The 19,163-nt window shown below is 43.1% G+C and overlaps 1 protein-coding gene across 1 annotated transcript in view; it reads right to left on the bottom strand.

The window, feature by feature from the left end:
- Nucleotides 1-350: 350 nt before the first annotated feature.
- Nucleotides 351-19,163, bottom strand: part of ESYT3 (extended synaptotagmin-like protein 3) — a 25,372-nt gene continuing 6,559 nt past the window's right edge. Inside the window, exons 3-21 of the mRNA XM_009887258.1 lie at nt 18,494-18,560; nt 17,815-17,904; nt 16,687-16,742; nt 13,940-14,060; nt 12,771-12,944; nt 12,162-12,244; nt 11,661-11,709; nt 10,933-11,022; nt 10,006-10,068; nt 9,842-9,910; nt 8,896-8,961; nt 7,425-7,511; nt 6,432-6,581; nt 5,451-5,893; nt 4,167-4,256; nt 3,457-3,588; nt 1,847-1,952; nt 1,294-1,343; nt 351-387 (exon numbers count right to left, since the gene is read on the bottom strand). Of these exons, the coding sequence (XP_009885560.1) occupies nt 351-387; nt 1,294-1,343; nt 1,847-1,952; nt 3,457-3,588; nt 4,167-4,256; nt 5,451-5,893; nt 6,432-6,581; nt 7,425-7,511; nt 8,896-8,961; nt 9,842-9,910; nt 10,006-10,068; nt 10,933-11,022; nt 11,661-11,709; nt 12,162-12,244; nt 12,771-12,944; nt 13,940-14,060; nt 16,687-16,742; nt 17,815-17,904; nt 18,494-18,560 (2,023 nt within the window). The remainder of the gene's footprint in view (nt 388-1,293; nt 1,344-1,846; nt 1,953-3,456; nt 3,589-4,166; nt 4,257-5,450; nt 5,894-6,431; nt 6,582-7,424; nt 7,512-8,895; nt 8,962-9,841; nt 9,911-10,005; nt 10,069-10,932; nt 11,023-11,660; nt 11,710-12,161; nt 12,245-12,770; nt 12,945-13,939; nt 14,061-16,686; nt 16,743-17,814; nt 17,905-18,493; nt 18,561-19,163) is intronic.

Below are 19,163 nucleotides of genomic sequence, written 5' to 3'. Positions count from 1 at the left end.
GAGGCCGCCAAGCAAAGCAATGACAGCCTACACTGTCTCCAGGTACAACTCTTCCTTACAAGAGTATTCATACCTAAGGGCTCTTTGGGGGAGATATACCAGAAACAGCAAAACCAAAGGACTTGTCATTTAGAGAGAAATAATTCCCAATGTGGGGTTGGTTTTGTTTGTTTCTTTGGTTTTTTTACTTCAGTGAGAACTAATCTCGCAGTAGGATCATTAAATTTACATGTCCTGAACTGAAGACTGCTTCAAATTTGCAGTGACTGTTCAAAACACATTCATTACAAAAGAGATATGTACATTCATATAAAGTTGAAAAATTAGTAACTTATATACATGAGAAGAGATCAATTTTTCTTGCGTCTACTCCTTGTCAGCTCATACCTGCAACACAGACACAATTAGTAATTATAGTAGTTTAAGACTTGAAAGTTTTAACTGGCACAATAGAGAGAACTTGGCTGCTTCATTGCTTGTGCTTCCTGGGCGGCATGGCAAAGGAGGCTTCGGAGATGGCCTCAAACTTCAGCTCTTTAACCAGGGACGTTGGATGCGTCATTTTCCTCCTACTCCCATAATTGCCATAAGCTTACGTGAGCCACAGCCGCAAGCTGGGCCAGGGCAACTTGGGTTTCCTATCCTGCTGGCCAGTGTTGGCTCCCTGCCTGCGCAGAGGGCAAGCTCCCGGGCTACCCACGCTGCATTCCTTGGGCTCCACTGAAGGAGAGAGAAGGAGCAACTACTGCCATTAACTACAGACGTAAAAGGAGGAATAAAAACACCTGGTTTTTAATCTTTGCCTCAGACCAATGCTTAGGGTTTAAGTCTGAACCACAATGAACATACAAGTAAAACTGTAAGTGGCTTATTATAATAGTTTCTATAAATGCTTTGTAATTAAAGTTTTATCATATATTGCTGATCGGAGTAATAATTTAGTTAAGATCTTTATCCAAGTCAAAATTTGTTGCAAGGTTACTTTAATAAACATAATTCTTTTACTTATGTATCCTAGTGGCTTTTATGGTAACTTAAAATATGTTGAAGACTATAATTGACTTATAGGCCTCTTATTAAAACTGTTTCACAGGGCAGGTATTGCACTGGCAACTGGATTAACACGCAACTTCGATAAAACTACCAGATTAGTTCAAGTTAGTCCTGCATTTACAGGTCAAATATTCTTCCTGCTCACCAAGATACACAGCCCCTTTGCCAGCCCTCCAACAACAGTCAGGCAAACTCGCGGCAAAGCCATCAGCAGGTGAAAGCGGGGAGGTGGAAACTTACCACTGTGCAAAACCTTTTATTAAGTCCTCCTGTGACAAGTCAATCCGCACCTTTAAAAAGCAAATTTTATTTCTTCGTATGTTATTCAGCATACAAATCGATTAGCTAAGCTAGCGCTCCTCACGCACCAATCTTTCAGGTTCTAGGGCTGCAGCTCAGGCTCAAGGGAGGTGAGGTTCCTGTATTCCCAAGACACAGGGAATGCTTGGAAAATTATCACTAAGAAGTGATTCCAGTTTACTTTTCACACAAAGCTTGGCAAATTCCGGGTTTTAATCACGCGTTTTTCTCAGCTTCGTGTTTGCACTATTGGAACCATTCCCCAAAGGGGCTGCAGCGGATCCCAGGAAACATGTTTTTAATTCAGGAGCGCCCTTGTGAAATGAAGCAGCACAGCACACGAATCACGTGAGACCACACAAGTTTCCACAAGGATACAGCCTGATGTCAGATGAAAATCTGGCAGAAAAACATGTTTCTAGAGTGCCAGTCCTACTACCGAGACTGAGTTACTGGAACCGCCTTTCAGGATTATGGGAATCTTTAAACTTACTTTCCCCAGCTCCTTCCTTTCCTGTGAAATGAAGGGCCTGCTGTTTTTCACTGCAATGTCCAGCGTCCTTTTCTTGACGTCTTCCAAAGATTCAAAAAATTCGAACCTAAAAGTTTTGAAAGGAGAGGCTTGAGTGAAAAATTAAAATCCCATAAGCATCAGCGGCCAGACTGCAGTGACAATACAGCGTCAGTGGAGTGGCCAGAGCTTTAACAGAGAAGGAAGACACAGAAAAGGCAATTCTGTAGTCAGATTTTATTCCCACTGTGAGAAATCTCTTCCAGGCCTCATGAAAGACTACAACACTTGTTCAGACTGTTCACCCTGCCAGAGGGAAGGAGGAAAACATGCATCCATGATGAAATGCTATTTACCCTCATTTTCCCCCTTCATGGAAGATCAGCGTGTTTTCCATCCAGCCTTTATTACTCAGAGGAAATAGCTGAGCCACCCCCCAGGTTTACAGAGTAGGCTTACACCACATTAAGAGAAGACAAAGGCTGAAACCTGTGGCAATTAGATTCTTAATGGCTCTGACTCACACCTCTGGCACACATCATCTAGTGTCAAGTGAGTTCTGTCCACGCTAAAGCTAAATCATCTAAGTTCTGCCCACCTGAATAGCTTTTCCCCGAGTCAGAGTTGTAAAACAGGTAATGTGTTTTGGAGCTCAGTATTGCTCAACCTACTGCACTTAATTGAGGATGTATGTGCAGGGCAGTCAATGCTGCGGATGAGGAAAAAGAGATAGTGTTCCCAACAGCTGTGCTGGCACTAAATTGGTAGAGATACACGAGAAGAAGCAGAAGCAAAATCCAGCACTCTGGTGTTTTGAGTGTTAAGATGCAATATTTTAAAATCTCTTCTCCATTTCTGACCTACGCTGCCATATACAGAAAGGATCCAACGTAGGAAAAAACTGAGCCACCCAGGACCCCCCAGCATTCACATATTGTCACATACATCTGCCTTCCTCTAAATACGGGATTAAAACCACCTCTCAAAAGTGCTCTACTTCTAAGCATCACTCTGGTCTTATCCAAAACATGTTCAATTTCAGTGGCAGAGCTGTAGACATGACACTGCCTGCAAAGACATGGGAACATTTCACCCTGCTCCCACCAGTTGTCGATGACAACATCCATCTGTCTGTCCGAAGAACGGTCCAGTCTCAAAGGGCTTTGTATTCCTGCCTTTGACTTTTGGAAAGATGTCAGAATAAGCATCTGGCAAAGCAGCACGAAGAGAGAAGCAGGCCCTGCGAGGTACCCAAATGGAAAGATTGCCTCTGCGCTGACAGGGAGTTAAACGTGGGTTGGGGAATAGCCGTGTGCAAAGAAGCAAATGCAGCCTGTGAGGATCGGGGAAGGGGGTGAGAAGATGCGCCCTCCTACCAGGGTCACAGGAAACACCATAGGCAGAGCAAGGCCAGCCCTGAATACTTGCAAATCACAGTTAAAGTGCCTTTTTTTTTTTTTTTTTTCCCCAGAACACCCGAAAATGTTCACAAGACAATGCCTCAGCGCAACAGCAGCATACCATAGGTAAGCCCTTTCATTATATAGAGATCGTAACTATTTCGGCCGCGATCATAATTAAAATTTTCTTACTTCTCATCGTATTGAGGGTTCAGAGTTTTTTTCTTAACGGAAGTCTTCTTCCTGCTTGCCCATCTTCTATCTGGAAGCAGATATATACGAACATAGGGATCGACTCCACGATTGGAAGAGGGCACTAAGTTTCTGTTAAAAGAAACAGAGTGTTGATGAGCATTGTGTGTTTTAATACCTTGTCCCTCATAGAATCAGACCTTCGTGGGTTCGTGGGTTCATGGGTTCATGGGCCAAATACATTTATCTTGGGAGTTGGAACATATGAAAATAAAACTTTAAGGATGTGAAGTTAAGCAAAATTCTCCTTATTGAGTGTGTAGCCACTTATTGGGGTTCCTACATTAAACATCTACAAATTCAGTCATAGGTGTTGATCCTTGTCATGATGCCTATCATGACATCCCAAGACACATCAGATGTCAGTGCTGTTCAGAGAAGTTTTGGGTGGATGAAAGTGGAAGTAGCTCTACTGTAGCGAGCACTACTCGCTGGTCACTCTCGCAGACCTGCTTCTGGCACTGACCAGAGCTGGTGGTTTCCACCTGCCTGGGCTTACTGAAGCTGCATAGAAGGAAGTCAGCCAACACTAAGGTGTCTCAGCTGCGCAGCTTACGCTGCACGTGGTTCTGCTCCAGCTTTGCTGAATGACACAAGCACCAAGAGCTCTTCCCCTACCCTTTACAGAGAGATGCAAACACCAGCGTTACCTGCAGCCATTCACCAGCACGACGAGACTCTGCCGTATTGAAGCATACCGCACTGTGAGCTGAATCTCTCCCAGAGGCATTTCAGTCCCGCTGTAAGACAGTTGCACAGTCAAAAGCTTTTAAATACACCTATTTAACAGATCACACGCACAGACCCAGCAGCACAAAACAGCACACGAGCTTCCGAAGTTGGTGATGCATTTTCAACTAAAACCACCTTTCGGGGCACTATTCCCCTTTCTGGCACCCTAAGGTCTGCTGTCAAGAAAGCGGCTGGGTGACAGAGGCTCCACAGAGCCAACACTCCTGTTAGTGCCAGCACTGCCTACCCGGCCTTCTGTACAGGTACCCCATTTCTGTCCCACAGCGTAACTGGCCAAAAAAAGCACCTAACTGGCCTGCTTAGACAGAGCAGTAAAGTACCAGTTAGCTTCTTACACAGCTCCTTTGAGGATGTCTGCATATGCAAAATGGGACCTTTTTTATATCTCATTCTGCAGGTTATTAAAGCGCTTTCAAATCCAAAACATTGCTTAAAAATGGCGTTAAAATGGTTTCTAAATGAGGCCCTGTTCAGAGCTAGAGAATTTGCCAGGCCAGAAGCACTAGACTGAACAGCTGGAGCTGGGTTTGATGGTCAGGTTGATAACTGCTCTGCTGCTCTCTTAATTGAGATGGACCTTCTTTGCTACTTCAGTTCATTAAGGATTCTACTAGCTCCATTCTGCACCCCAGGAGAGACAGGTCTGGCGCTCTGTCCTCCTCGGCAGAGCAGAGTACCTGCAGCCTCGCAGTTTGCACTGTGGGAAGGACATACACACACAAGCACGCCTATCCACAAAAACTTTGTTCACAGCATTATGAGAGTCTTAAAAAGTGTTGGATAAAACACAGCATCCAAAACGCAGATAGCAGCCAGATACGCTTATCAAGAGTTTTTAAGGAAGTGGGATATTCAGACTTCCAATCTCCTGTTGCTAAAATCATGAGTGTTATGGGACCCAGGATATTCTGTGTGAGAGGCTCTTAAACAATAAAGCCAACACATGCAGCGCTTCTCAGGAGAGCCAGAGAAGGAAATACTTTCACTTTACACCTGATCTGAGAGTGACCCTGTAGTTTACTTTGCTGTTGACTGGAATATTTAGGTCAATTCTTCGTAAGGTGATTTGAGACCCAAGACTCCAAATGACTTAGCAGTCTTGAATTCAACCGTATGCAATAGCAACCTATAAAACCTAAACTTTCCCAAGAGAAGAACAATTCAGCTGGAAGAACACCTACTTCTGAAGGTCCAGATTGCTGCTACTTAATTCAAAGCAAGAAGAAGGCAGAGAACCCAGCGAAGCAACACTGGGCGCAAGCCTCAGTTCCTGTACAACCGGCAGAGTGGGCACTACTGCTGCTCTGGTATGCAACGCTGACGATGGGTGATGCTCTGGATTTTGTTCGCGCTCTGTCTCATTAAGTCCAGCAACAGTTTCACTTGGTACAGGCGCTGCTGAACTGTCATTTGTGTCCAGGTCTTCTCTGCTGTCCTTTTTCGGCAGGGATTCAAGTGCTGCAGAGTCTTTGCTCACTGGAGGTACTTTTGAGACTTCTGGTTTTGATGAGGAGGCAAACTTTTGCTGGTTTCCACTCTTTTCCATGACACGCACGGGACCTTGCTTCGAGGCATCGACACCAGCCTTGACTCTTTGTGGATCGGTTTCTTCAACATTCAAAGCCTAAAAATCACAAGGGAGAGAAATGAGTGCTGCTCCCGAAGCACTGGGGTTAATGGCAGCATTACCACCTAGGATGAAGTTTCACCACAAAACTGTAACGACAGGAATCTGCCATTTGAGATGAAAGAGGCCTATGGGATTAGCTGCGACGTTCCCTTCCCTTGTCCTGCTGTGTATGTATTTCACAGTGTCTAAACACTGATCAAGAGCACAGTGAGAAAACAATTCTTAAGCATCAGTCCCTCTTACTGTTTAGCAGCTTTGACTTCCCAGCTTAGATAGTCTCAGTCCAACTCTTTATTGTCATGAGAAGATTTTCAGCAATGACACTGCACTAAATTTTTGGAAGCCTCAGGGATACCTCTCAGCTCCACCATGGACTCTTAATTGCACTTAAAGACCTTGTCACACTTCTACTTTCTACTCATCTATGAAGCAAAGCTGCGTTTCTCCTCTCCCACCTTTCCTCTCTTTTGCCTGGTAACAATTGGATGCTTCCACTGGGGAAGCTGAGTGAATATGGCAAAGAACAACTTACCCGCAACACAAGTTTCATCTTAATGAAGCTGTCTGAACTGGAATGATCCAGCTGAAATCTCTGATCCAGAGTCATGTTTGGGTCCTTAAGTAAGTGGGAGAGACATATCACTGAAGTTCCCAGGGCAATATCCCGATCCTTGTCTTTTATCTAGAGGGGGGGAAAAAAAGTGTTTATTAGATGGCAAACTGGAAAGGATACCACTGGGAACAGCAAACCAAGAAGGTATTTCAGACAGAGATCAAAATTAGCTTATTTACTTCAGGACGTACTACCAAGTATGGTTACTTCCAAATGGGTAATGCCAGTATTTCAGCAGTGTAACGAATTATTATGTTTGGAGTAAAAATCCCTTTTCTAACTATGCAGAGAAGGAACTGCCTTAGCAGAAAAACTAGGCCCTGGGACTTACTTGACTTTCCTTACTTGCTCTGGGGAAAACGTCCCAGGTAGCTGGAACGACAACTGGTCTAAACCTTTGCAAGCTTTTTAGATAATAGTTTGTTTATCCTTTTTAACCTCAATACACTTTCTAAGTTCAAATCCGCTTCTGTAGCCGAGTGAACAGCCATAGAACTGGCTATGACTGCAATGTATGCTAGTGAGATACAGGATTTCTTAATGAGCCAAAATACTAAGGTAAAGAGATAGGACTCTGGTTAAGAATTACGAAGGCTGCAATTTCTGACAGCAAAATATTCATGGCTTTACTACACACAGACCTGTATAAAAGCTCCTTTGCACTTTGGAGCCAGAAATGTCCCATGTTTTAAACTAAGATATGCGTTACATGATCCTAAAGCAAAGGTAGATACCAGCATCACCTAATAAAAGAATTTTCTGTGCAACAACAGGTGCTTCTTCCACCTTTTAAGTAGGAGGACCCCAGTACAAGCACACAGAAACAACCAGCATTGAGGTCACATCCACCATAAAAGAGGTTTCTCCCTATGGATGTGCACTCGGTCTTCAAAGGAAAGGCTTTTCTCTCACCTCGACATGGAGTGACTGGGAATGAGCACTGTGGACAAAGAAGGTGAAAGCCTGGCCCCATGTGGGATCTTTGCTGAAATTGCAGGTCTGCAACAAGAAGATTGTGGCATATATGTTAGCTTATTCTGTAAGCAGCAAAGAATACCATGACACTGATCACCAGAGAGGGTCACAGTGACCCTCTTGTTTTATTCAGTGATGCTACACCCCCGCTGCATGGAGAGAGTGAAATTTCCAGGTCAGAAGCGTGCGGAAGCAAAGTCTCTAGCACAACCAGAACAAGTTCTGCCGGGCGTGGAAATGCTAAAGAACGAGTCTGGTGAGCTGGAGTTGGCCCCAACCAGTGCTGCCTGGACCAGCAGCCTGCCTCACCTGCAGCAAGGCACCGCTCCCTCCCTCCCGCCTCTCCACCCAGGGAGAGCCAGAGTGCTGCTTCCAGCCTGCAGGCACCCAGAGCCAGCTCCCAAAGCTGCAGCGAGCTGGAGGGGAAGGGTAGGAAAGCTAGAGGAGCAATTTGAAGGGTGTAGAGCTTGAGGGAAGAATAGGAGGGCACAGCTTCAGCACCATCCACTTCAAGGATGAAAGAGTACGGAAAGCATCCATGGGGGCTGGGGCTGAGGCTGCTCCGTAAACCAGCTGCTTCCAGCAGGCCAGGAGTGCTGGCAGCAAAGGGAAAGCTGGAAGTCTGAGCTAGCTTGGGAGAGGCAGGTGATGTGGTGGGGAAAAGGGAAAGATAAAAAAGGTAAAAATGCAAGCAGAATCCAGTTTCTGGCTGGACAAAGTGGAAGAAACAAAGGAAAATAGGTGCTAGTCTCATATGCTCATGTGTAGCCAACAGGATCCATTTGCATTTGTTGGGTGTCCAAAAGAACATAGGGCTGCCTTCTTCCACATCCAGCTATGGGACAACAAACACAGCAGCTACTGGGAGGGCAAAACTCAGGTGTTGCTCATATTCATCAGGCAAAAATAAATATTACATAATGCAAACAAAAAGGAACGGAAAGTCAAATGGAGGAGATCCAGATATGTCTTGTCCAGGTAAAAAACATTCAGCAAAACTTCTGTGAAACACAGGAGCCAGGAGACTCTGATGAGGGAACAAATGCCAGCTTGATGCAAATGACACCCTGCCCTGAGAAAGCATGAGCCAGATTGAAGACCTACAATTCTTTCCTCTGCAACCCTCACAGAACTAGGGTATCTTGGCCAACATGACCTCATGGCCACGAGCACAAAAACACCCATCTGTACAGCAGCTGATCAGACACCTGCTAATCAAGCACAGCTCAGTGACACACTGCTTCCACATGCTGGATGACCCCTACCCTCCTGGCCTCTGTAGCTATCACCATAACTACAGCTCTTCACATCAGCTTCCCTAGTCCTACACTTCCCAGGGACTACTTGGAGATAAATACTTTCTATTTTATGAGTGACTAAGGAAAGCAGAAGAGTCAAACAGCCTCACCTTGCTTTTCTGAGTCTTGTTTCCTACTGTGAGCAGGACGAAGGAGGAAGGTTCTCGTTCAGTCTTCTGTAATTTAATACAGGGGAAAAAAGGAAAAGGAAAAAAAAAAAAAGAGACATTTATAGCTTACAGGAACTAACATTAAACCACTACTCTTACTTGAAATAGGTAACAACTCCTTTCCAGAAGCAATAATACTGAACCTCTTATACTGTGCTCTTCTGTACTACTGCACTAAGGCTGACGATCTTGTCTTGGCGCAGCAAGAAAAGTGTACACAATGAAGTCCAGAATTAAAGATTATCGAATATGATCTGTATCACAGTGCTAGTAACTCATTGAAATTGGAAAGATAGCACTTAGGAGAGGAGCTACTCGGAGGGAATCGGAAGCTTTAACCACTGCTCAGAGCTGTGGTTGTGTGTAGCTTGTTCAAGAAAAAAGGGAGACTTTCTTCCGTACACCTACCATTTACATCACAAAGTAAATGTGAAAGTAGCAAATGAAAGTAGCACAGTGCAGTATTTTGAAACTAGTAACCTGAAGCAAAGAGAGAGGAGGCATGAATGACAGAGTGGCTTCTGAATCTCTCCCATCCCAATGTGGGAGATCAAACTGGAACAGCTCAGCATGGGAAGAACCCCTGCAGCAGCAGAAAGGACAACACGACTTGGTCTGATGCCTGGAGGCTCTTACTGTCCAAAGTAAAAATAAAAATAAAGACAACCCCACCCCAATCAAGTATTTCTGTGCTGCATTCCCCCTTGGACCTCCTAGACTTTCACTGTGGTGGGGTGGGCTTTCAATCACTATTTTGACCCCTGGTCACTTTGATTCTGACAATGGAAAGATTATTTCTTTTTAACCACAGCTAGTTTCAGTTGCTACGATACCACATAATCCAGAATGCCGTTTTGCAAGCATGGGAGAAGAATATAAATTTTACCTTGAGATACTTGTTATTTTTGATCTTCTTTGCTCCACATTCACCATTTGAATACTCAAAGTGGTTTTTCTGAATTAGTAAAAGAGTATTTAAAAACAATTAATTTGTGGGCTTTAAAAAAAAAGGTTAGAAGTGAAGTCTGCCTGCATGTGGTTTGTACTTACTGGAAGGTTGAAGGCACTGTCCAAGTAGACTATCAGAATAGCTGTAGACAGACCCTTCTTATCCTGCGAAGGCCGGGAAAGATAAAATAAAACAAAACAAAACACAAGGTAAGCACGATCACTCATCAAGGACAACATAAAGCACAACAGAAATTCAAAGGATAGTTTCTGAAAGCTAAGCAGCTCTTCACCTTTCTCCTAAAACTTGCAATTTGGAGGAGTGCAAGCCGATACAGCACGACAGTGTTAAGCAGACCAGTAAGAAGAGGTGTAAGTCTTTTCAATTCACTGGCCTTAATGCTCTTTATCTCTCTACTGCAGCACTGGCTGGATTCACCAGTGCAGCAAGACACCTAAACACATGCTCAACCACGTACATCAACATCAGTAACGCAGTGGCAGCAGAACAAAGCCTAGAAACAAATTTTATTCACTTCAGTGGAACTCAAATGCTTTTGCTTGATTATGAAGAAACAGCATCCTTGGGAGACGGGCTTTATCCGAGCAATTCTGCCAGACAAGTAAGACACCGTTTGGAGCCATGGCCCTACCAAGCACCAGTGCTGGCTATTTGTCTATGACCGGTATAGGTTATAGACAGGGGTCCTACACAGATCCTAGATGAAGAGGGAAGGGAAAAATTATCAAAGAAGGGAACTGTGAGGGCCATTTTGCAGTGAGTCAAACAAAGCTTTGCTAGTTCAAGCAAGAAGAGCTGCCAGATTTGAGTTACTCCTGAATTACCAAGGGACCAAGCAAATGTCCTTCCTCTCCAGGAGGGGCAGCAGGAGGGAAAATCACATCAAAACTTTGTCAGACAAAAATAAACTCCCATGAGTTTGCCTGGGGTTCCTAATGTTATGCACTCCTTTGTTCATCACCAGACAGGGATCAGAGTATTTGAATCCTTTAAGCAAATATACTCACCTCATGTAGCTTTTCTTGCTCATTTACTAGTGAAAGCCACTCCAGTTTTAAATGCAAGTGTCCACTCGTTGTCTTACTTAAGGGAAACCACTAAATGGAGACAACAAAGAGTAACCTGAGAACTGTAAGGCAGAATAATTTTTATATATATGTCGCAGTCTCTGAGACTTATGTACAACAGACAATATGAATTGCACTTTGAGTGCCTGAGCTTGCATTTGTGACACTTAGATTGTAGCATGTCCATCTACTACTTAGAAACACAAGCCAGAAAAGAATGAAAATAAGATACACATATACGTGCAAAGCACATGGATATTTCCAACCAGCAGCAGCACAAGAGAGGCACCCTGGCATTGTTTGCAGGGTGCTGGGTTGCAGGACGAACCACAATAAGACCGGATCGTTTCTTCCCTCAGCAATCGGACTGCTTCACCAAACTTTATCTGTGGCCTTGCAGAAAACATTTGGTGCATACAGGACACAGGGTATCAACACAAGATACCCCACTGCTGGCTCAGCATAACCTCAGGGCTGTCTGAGGTTGACTGTAAAAATTATTTTAACAGTTACTTAAGCTGAGCAAAGGTGTTTTCTTTTTGTGAAAATACCACAGTGCAAGGAAGCTTTAAGCACATAGAAACAATGTAGTAGCAGAGGGAGAGCGCAAACGAGTACAAGTAAGTGTACATCACCAACCAGATTTAGAAATAAGCTGTGATCTTTACCTCATCAACAGTTCTGTCATTCATTACATCCACTAGGCTTATAAGCAAGCTGAAAGACAAAAAGCAAACATTTCAGTGTATATTTAGGCATATAGCATACTGCTGCTGGGGCGAGGAGGGGAGAAGAAATCGCCACCAAAAAAGCCCACACTCATCTGTTCCAAATAGCAACCTCTACGCATTACCTGTGTGCGTGTGCACTGGAACATACTTAGACTTCTGAAATCTCCCCCTTGAAATACTTCCAAAACTAAAATATATTTGAAGTAAATCTAAAGTCATGTAGCAACCATCACTTCCAATGGCTTCCTAGCATTCCCTGCAGGAGTCTGGGCCCATTCTCTACCTAGTTCAAAGTTAGTTGTACTAGGAACTAATAACTTGGTGTCAATATCTGGTCGAAAGGAACAGCTTCCTTCAATATTAAATTTCCAGTATGAATAATCTGGGTGTCCTGTTTCAGAGGTTACTGTACCCCAAGCAAGGGTCATACTAATTTACCTGCCCATAAAGTCATCTTTATCCGGATCTTCATCATACAAGTCCACTTCTAAGTCCTGACCAGGCACTTCATGAACAACAAACTGGAGGAGAAAGAGGTATTGATTAAAAACAGAAAGCATTCACATAGGTTCATATAGGCTGTGGACAATAACACGACACCACAGCTGTATAACACATTATGGACATTCTCTGCTGTTTCGTGGCGAAACATATAACAAACATAATTGATTATAAATGAAAACATTTCAAAACCAGCTTGTTTGATTCTGAACTACAAGCTACACCCCTCAAACTGGTATCCTTAATAAGCAGAGAAGAATCAATGCTAGAGCAGACTATAGCTGCACAGACTACTGCACTGATTGATATTTAAAGCAGTGCTTTGCACCGCCTCCAAGAACCCACATATGTAAATCAGATCAACCTGAATGACATTTCAAGTTTGCAATGTAAATTTGAACTTGTTTAAGGGAGAGAAATGCCTCATCAATCAAGTAACAAGGAAGTCCACCTGCTCCAGTGTAGTCAGTTAAGAGAAGGTCCTCCAAGCACAGGGATGTAAACGGCTGTGCATCCTACAGATGGAAAGATCAAAAGATTCAGTACCTCAAATGTCTCATTCCAAATGGGATTAAGATCTCGGGAAACTGTCTTGCTTCGATACTGCACCGTGCCAACGCGAAGAAGAGCATACGGGTCAGACTTCCCCCTGATTGCACCAAGGAAACTGTCTTTCTGGACAAGGTTTTCAGCTTCTAGCAGATGAACCCTTATTACTCCCTGGATAAAATAAGATACAAAATTGGTCATGAAAATGCGATCTTTGAATACTTATAATATGCTACCTCCTAAAACTAGTTATTTCAGGCAGCAAAGATAGTCATCATGACAGGTTTGCAAAGGCATATATTTTGATGCAGTGTATTTCAAATGACAGTTGTATTAAAACACTTTTCCCAACATCTACCTTGGGAAAAAAAGTAAACCAAACTTAAACAGATACACAATCCAATCTACATAATTGGCTAGGAAATATTCTTCAATTTATTTTTAAAACAGAAACATACATATGCACACAGGATTGTAGCCACAATCAAATTAAGTGTGGCGTGAAGATCAATTCCCACTGACTGAAGGAGGGATTAAGAATCCATTGGCAGGTTCTTATTTTATTGCAGAGTGGCGATTCAACTTCAATTTGGTGATTCAAGTCTGCAATAGGGAGCATTCGTTTGTCATTCACTTATACTTACCCTCATTAATGAATGTATTAGGTATTTGATGGATGCAGGAGACTGAAGATCTGGATACATGTCAAGCATTTAGGAGATGTGAGTGGTTCTTTTTTTCCCTGAATTTTTTTCTGTAGCAAAGAGACATCATCCCCTGAGCTCCCTATTTATACCCCTTCACATCATTAGTAAAAAAATTAAGTAGTCTGACACTCACTGCTCATGTATTTACCTTCTCTAACTGAAGATTGGTGGTAACCTCAAATGAGACTAAAGGTTTAAATTGGTAAGTGAGTTCAGTGTCTAAACAGACTTCTTATGCCACATATAGAGGGTAGGAGCCCTCAGTCCTCACTCCCCCAACATCTATCCAACATCTGCTTTTATATTTCTGAAATATTATCTACAGAAAGCCTACAGTCCAGGCTGAAACAGCTGATGAGAGCTGGATGTGCAGGAATCTAACACATTAAGCTTGCATGCAGCTGCGCTGTAGCAAATGCGCAGTCAGGTGTCTTAACAGTCTTACTGAAAAAAACTCACACGTGGGATAGGGAACCTCAAGTGGGCAATGTTCATGTTCTTCTTCAGAGGCACTGTGATCCTGTTTGGTAGAACCAGCCGTGCAGCTATGAAGTCTTGAATTAGCGAATCTGACATTACACTGCAGGTGGGGAGAAAAAAAGAAAAAGGGGAACCTAAATCTCTACAATCGATTGCAATTTCAGTTAGAATGAAAGAATGAGGCGCAACACAAGAAATGGGTGCTACAAAAGAAGTGATACTGCCTCCCTTCACCCAAAGCATGCCTACATGCAACTGCACATGAAAGAAGAAGGGCAGAAGAAACTCACGCTTGTGACATTTAGCTTAGAACAAGAGAAAAAAGAGAGAACAGTTTAACACCAGAACCAATCACTAAAGGTGTATGTGGATCACCGCGGAAGGCTAGGCCTATCCTATCAACAACTGGCATTGAGTTGGGCTGCTATGGAGGAGAATAAGAGCACAGGGCAACCTCTCAAGATGCCTTTCAACCTTACTCCGTACCGTTCAGCATGTAATAGCCATTGCCTTGTGGCACACATGGTGCAGTGCCCACTTGCCCGCAGGGACGTTCCAGTCTAGAGTTACTAGGGCTGGATGTGCATTTGGCTCCAGTAGGTTGTAAATGATGAATGGGAGCTTAGGCCATGTGACGAGATCATCATGCACCCAAACAAGTCCTACAAACTCATGTGCCTTCCGGGTTTCCTTGGGAATGCTGACACCAGAGATGGACGTGGTGAGGAGGGAATCTGGAATTTTCACCATTTCACAGGGGGTTCAAGACCTCAAGGTAGTTTGTTTTTAGACTTAGAACATGGCCCCTGCACACACTGCTATCTGCTCTTGGCCTTATGCTGAGATCTTACTGTAAAATGGAAGGAAAAGCCAGACACATTCAAACCAAAATTAGTTTGGCTTTTTTTTTTTTAGAAGACTAAACAAAAGATGAGATTCTGTATCTTGTTATGTTTTGCACCAAGAAGAAAAATCTTGTTTGAAGTAACTGGAACTTTGGTACACAGGAGATGACACTTGGCTGAACTGAGGGCACTGCGTGTCTTGGAGTTTAGGGAACTTTCCATACTACTCTAAAACTTACACATTTTTAACCTTTCATTTAAAATCTTTTCTTTGGAATTGCTCTGTTTGTATGGTGGGGACAACTAATTTGACCAAATTCTCCTGAGCAAGAAGCATATGGCTATCATAGACCTCCAGTACTCTCCAGGTGATAAGAGGATTTCAATATACTTGGCATGAGCAGAAGAAAATATAAACAGGGAAACCTGAGAGCACCAAACATCTGAAAGACTTTCATTCTCTTAATAAACTGCTTATAAGGCAGCTTCTCGGGGTAAGACTGTGCAACAAAATTGTCACATTTCACAGATGAGACTGGATTCACACAGACGGAAAATCCTCTCCTACTCCAAGTGTAAAACCAGGAGCCTGAAAGCCTTCAGTCAGGCTGTTGGCTTTTCTGGAAAAAAAAAACCCCACAGGAAGGTCACAGAATTGTCCCTTCTCTGGAGTGTCAGGGTACACCCAACTAAACACAGCTTGTACATCAGGACAGATGACTGCATCCAGTTTCTTTACTCCCAATTCATTTGAAAGGGAGAGCTCTTGCTCAACCTGTACTTCAGCCTATTCATGGTCAGGCATGTTTTGCTCCTGGCTTTCATGTGTAGTGCTGATGGACAAGCAAGAGTTTCTGTGTTCAAATCTCTGTGAGAGAACCAGAGTGAAAATCTAGGACACGAAATTTTCACTTAATTATATGAGAGGCTGTAGGTTGGAACACCTACATACCTTCTTCTCCCTGCAAGGATTAAGGAAAGCTGCGTTTGAAAAGAACAGATTAATTCCTCTGATAAAAACTGGAGCTCTCAGGGCAAACTTCATGGCAAAAGGCCACTCTGGCCTCAAATTAAGAACAAAAAGAAGGTTTCCTCTCACTCAACATCAAAGGTCTTCAGAGGCCCTTTAATGCATAAACTGGTACCTGAAGGAGCCAGCCACTTCCTATGAGTCTGCAAACCATGAGTTGCAGGGGAAGAGAGGGGACTTAACGTGTCTGCATTTGCATTTAAAGGGAGAAAAGCAATGGCGGAGTAACCAAATATATTTTGTTCTTGTGTAACAGATTTTCTCCTTACACTGAGGAACAAGGAAAAAACAAATCTCCAATCTGGAGAAACAATTCAAAACATACAGTACTGAAAACCGCTAAGATTTTCATCCTGGCTCTGCAAGTTTTCAGGCCCAAAAAGCATTGGGAAAGAGCTATGTTTTCTGAAGAACTTAAAAGGTGAGCAGATTACACAGAAGGAGAAGAACATTTCTCCTTATAAATCTGTAATACCTTGCCTTTTTTCTCTTTAAGGAAAACAAACATAAGCACAGACTGCCAGTCACCTAGATCTACTTCATCTACCTTTGCAAGTAACTGGCACATGGGAAATGGAAGGTCTTGGTTTTTAGTTTATAGACCATTGTAGTTTTGGGGATTTACTATTTCCATCCTAAATCCCAAATGCAATGAAGCGATTTTGACAGAATGTAAAAAGCACCCTCCTCAGGTTTTGCAAACTACATAGCCAAATATGATGGGATGAGTATCAGCACACCACCTTTACGCAATGCTCTTGAGAATAGCTTTGATGATTACTGAAGAATGCCATCCCAACTTCCAAAGTTTTTTTTGAAGAAGAATAAAGTGAAGAAAAGTAGACACTCACTTAATTCCTGGGACATCCAGGAGGTTGCTCATGCCTGCCCAGTTGATTTCCAAGTGCTACAACAAGATCAGGGAGAAAAATTATACAGGACCATTAAAATTTATTTCAGAATAAATGTAGAATTTAAAGGGGAAGCAAATGTTTCTAAAAGGAAGCCAGCTGTTTAAAGAAAGCAAAACCTTCACCAGTAAGTGACTGCATCTATACATTAAAATCAACAGCTGGTAGCAATTCCCTTATCTGTTTTACCTGCCATACCTGAAATGAGGGTATCACTGGGACTTATCCTGCAAGCACAGGGAAAGACAGCACTCAGCCCCCAGCAACGGCCACTGGCAGATGCCCTGGGGTCATGCGTAGTAAATCCGACAGCTCTACCTAGACTTTGAAGTTGTTTCCTCATCCTTTCACTTAGGGGTTGGCCTATGCCCTGAGGCAGGGGGATTTACAAACACCACCCAGCTTCAAGAGGCTGTATTTCTATTCACAAAATAAACAAAAAGAGTTTTTTCATGTGCTAAAATAATGCTACTACACCTAAACACAAAAACACCTCATCCAAGATCAAAAATGTATGACTTCCATGAACTCAAGCAGAGAATAACCCACAAGCAAGCAAAGCTGTGTGCTGTAAGATAATTGGTTCTTACAAGACTAGAAGGTTTCTCATATTTTATTAGACCACAATTCAGCTACAAGGCACATGACCTCAAACAGGCAAGGTTTCAAAGCACGACCATGACTGAATGGTCTCCAAGATGACTGTGTTTAAAATCTATGAATGGGAAGATTTAAAATCCACTTGCCAAGAACCTTGCAGCAAAGGCCTATGAAATGCCTGCTGTGTTGTCACCGTCGCAAAGTCCTCCCATTCTTAGAGTGAAGCAAGTTACTTTTTAGGCACTGCTACTACTACAACAGAATAGGACAAATTTATTGCCATCCTCTTGGGGCTCAAGGGGAATGCTGAACAATTGGGAATTTGCTATTTAAACACCTGCACTGTGAGGCATTCACAGTCACGCAGTTTAGGTTACCAGCGATGTGTCACTCACTGAAGATCTATCCATCCATTAAGACAGACGAGGTATCAAGAAGGCTGCAAAGTGGAGTTCACTACTGACTCACCGGTTTCTGCAGAAAAAATAAGGTTACTGCTCCAATAAAAGGTGCATCGGTTAGAAGAGGTTCCAGTATCACCCGCAGTGTCCCATACAACTGCAAACAGAATAGACCAAGAAAAACTAAGCCTGAAGGTACTCTCAGGGTGCAGTTTCAAAACTGTGAGCTTCTCAGTGATGGATATAATTTTAAACATCCTACTTGAAATCATTTTACTAAAAATCCCTCCCCCCAAACCATTGCTATTGATATTGGGCAATGTTTTCTAAGTTTGTGGAATCTCCCTGCAATCCTGACTGCCATACAATGGAGCGATCTGCCTATTAGTTTTCAACATTGCATGGATGGGTTGTTGGTCTAATCTAAACCAGTTTATGAACAGGTCAGGGACAAAACTGGCTCTTTTGAAGTTCTCTACCAACACACAACTCCTCTAAACTCCAGTGGCAAAAGCTAGCCTACACAAGCTTGATGCTCTAGCACTGACCTTTAAGAGTCACACTAAGAAGCTTAAAAGTGGTATTTAGGTGCTTTCCAAAGAAGGCATCATTTCCCCAGCCAAAACACAAGGAGATAAAGCCAATCATTCCAAGCCTGCTAGTTCGTGGTTTCCCAGTTGTCATGACCTCCCCATTGAGACATGCTGCCTCCTGCCACACACAGACAACATTAGCACTGCACGCACCTGTACGCCTTTCACTCCAAGATTAAATTTCGATATGTCCATGTGAATCTCACAGTCCCCTATATAACTGAAAGAAAATTCTCACATTATTCCACAGTTTGCAATAGTTCAATGAGAAATGTTGGGCTGTACAGAGTATAAAGGAAATTAGTTTAATGATTGACAACATGACCCCATGTGCAGAGGATTTTCAAGCAACTGAAAAGGGAAAGTTGAGCACATTGAACAAGGGTCAGATCTTTAGAAGAGAAACCCTGCAGTCAACTGGGATATTGACCTACCTGCAAAATGTCAAAGCAACATCTGCATTTCAAGGTTACTTTTCCATTCTTAAGACTGGCAGTTGGCTGGGGCAAGCTTGCTCCAAGGAGGGGATCAACAGGCTCATTCAAAATTCAAAGTCACAGCAATTGCCGTCTTGCTCCCTTCTCTGCGAAAGGCCTCATCCCATCCCACAACCTGGTGACCCAGCTCCCAAGCTGATGCAGAGCCATCCCGCCATTACACACAGGGTCCTCACCTTGCCCACAACCACAAAGCCCACTTGAAGGACAAATTCATCACTAAAAATAACTCGGTTTCCTTGAGGCTGAATTAAAAGACAACATCTTAGATCAGCTTTTGGTCAGTTGCCATAGAGAACATCAGGCTCTAAATAAAATGAATGCCG

This window comes from Charadrius vociferus, unplaced genomic scaffold (assembly GCF_000708025.1).
Source record: "Charadrius vociferus isolate BGI_N301 unplaced genomic scaffold, ASM70802v2 scaffold385, whole genome shotgun sequence".
NCBI lineage: Eukaryota > Metazoa > Chordata > Aves > Charadriiformes > Charadriidae > Charadrius > Charadrius vociferus.
The sequence above is the reverse complement of the archived record's forward strand: the minus strand, read 5'-3'. Positions and strand labels throughout refer to the sequence as shown.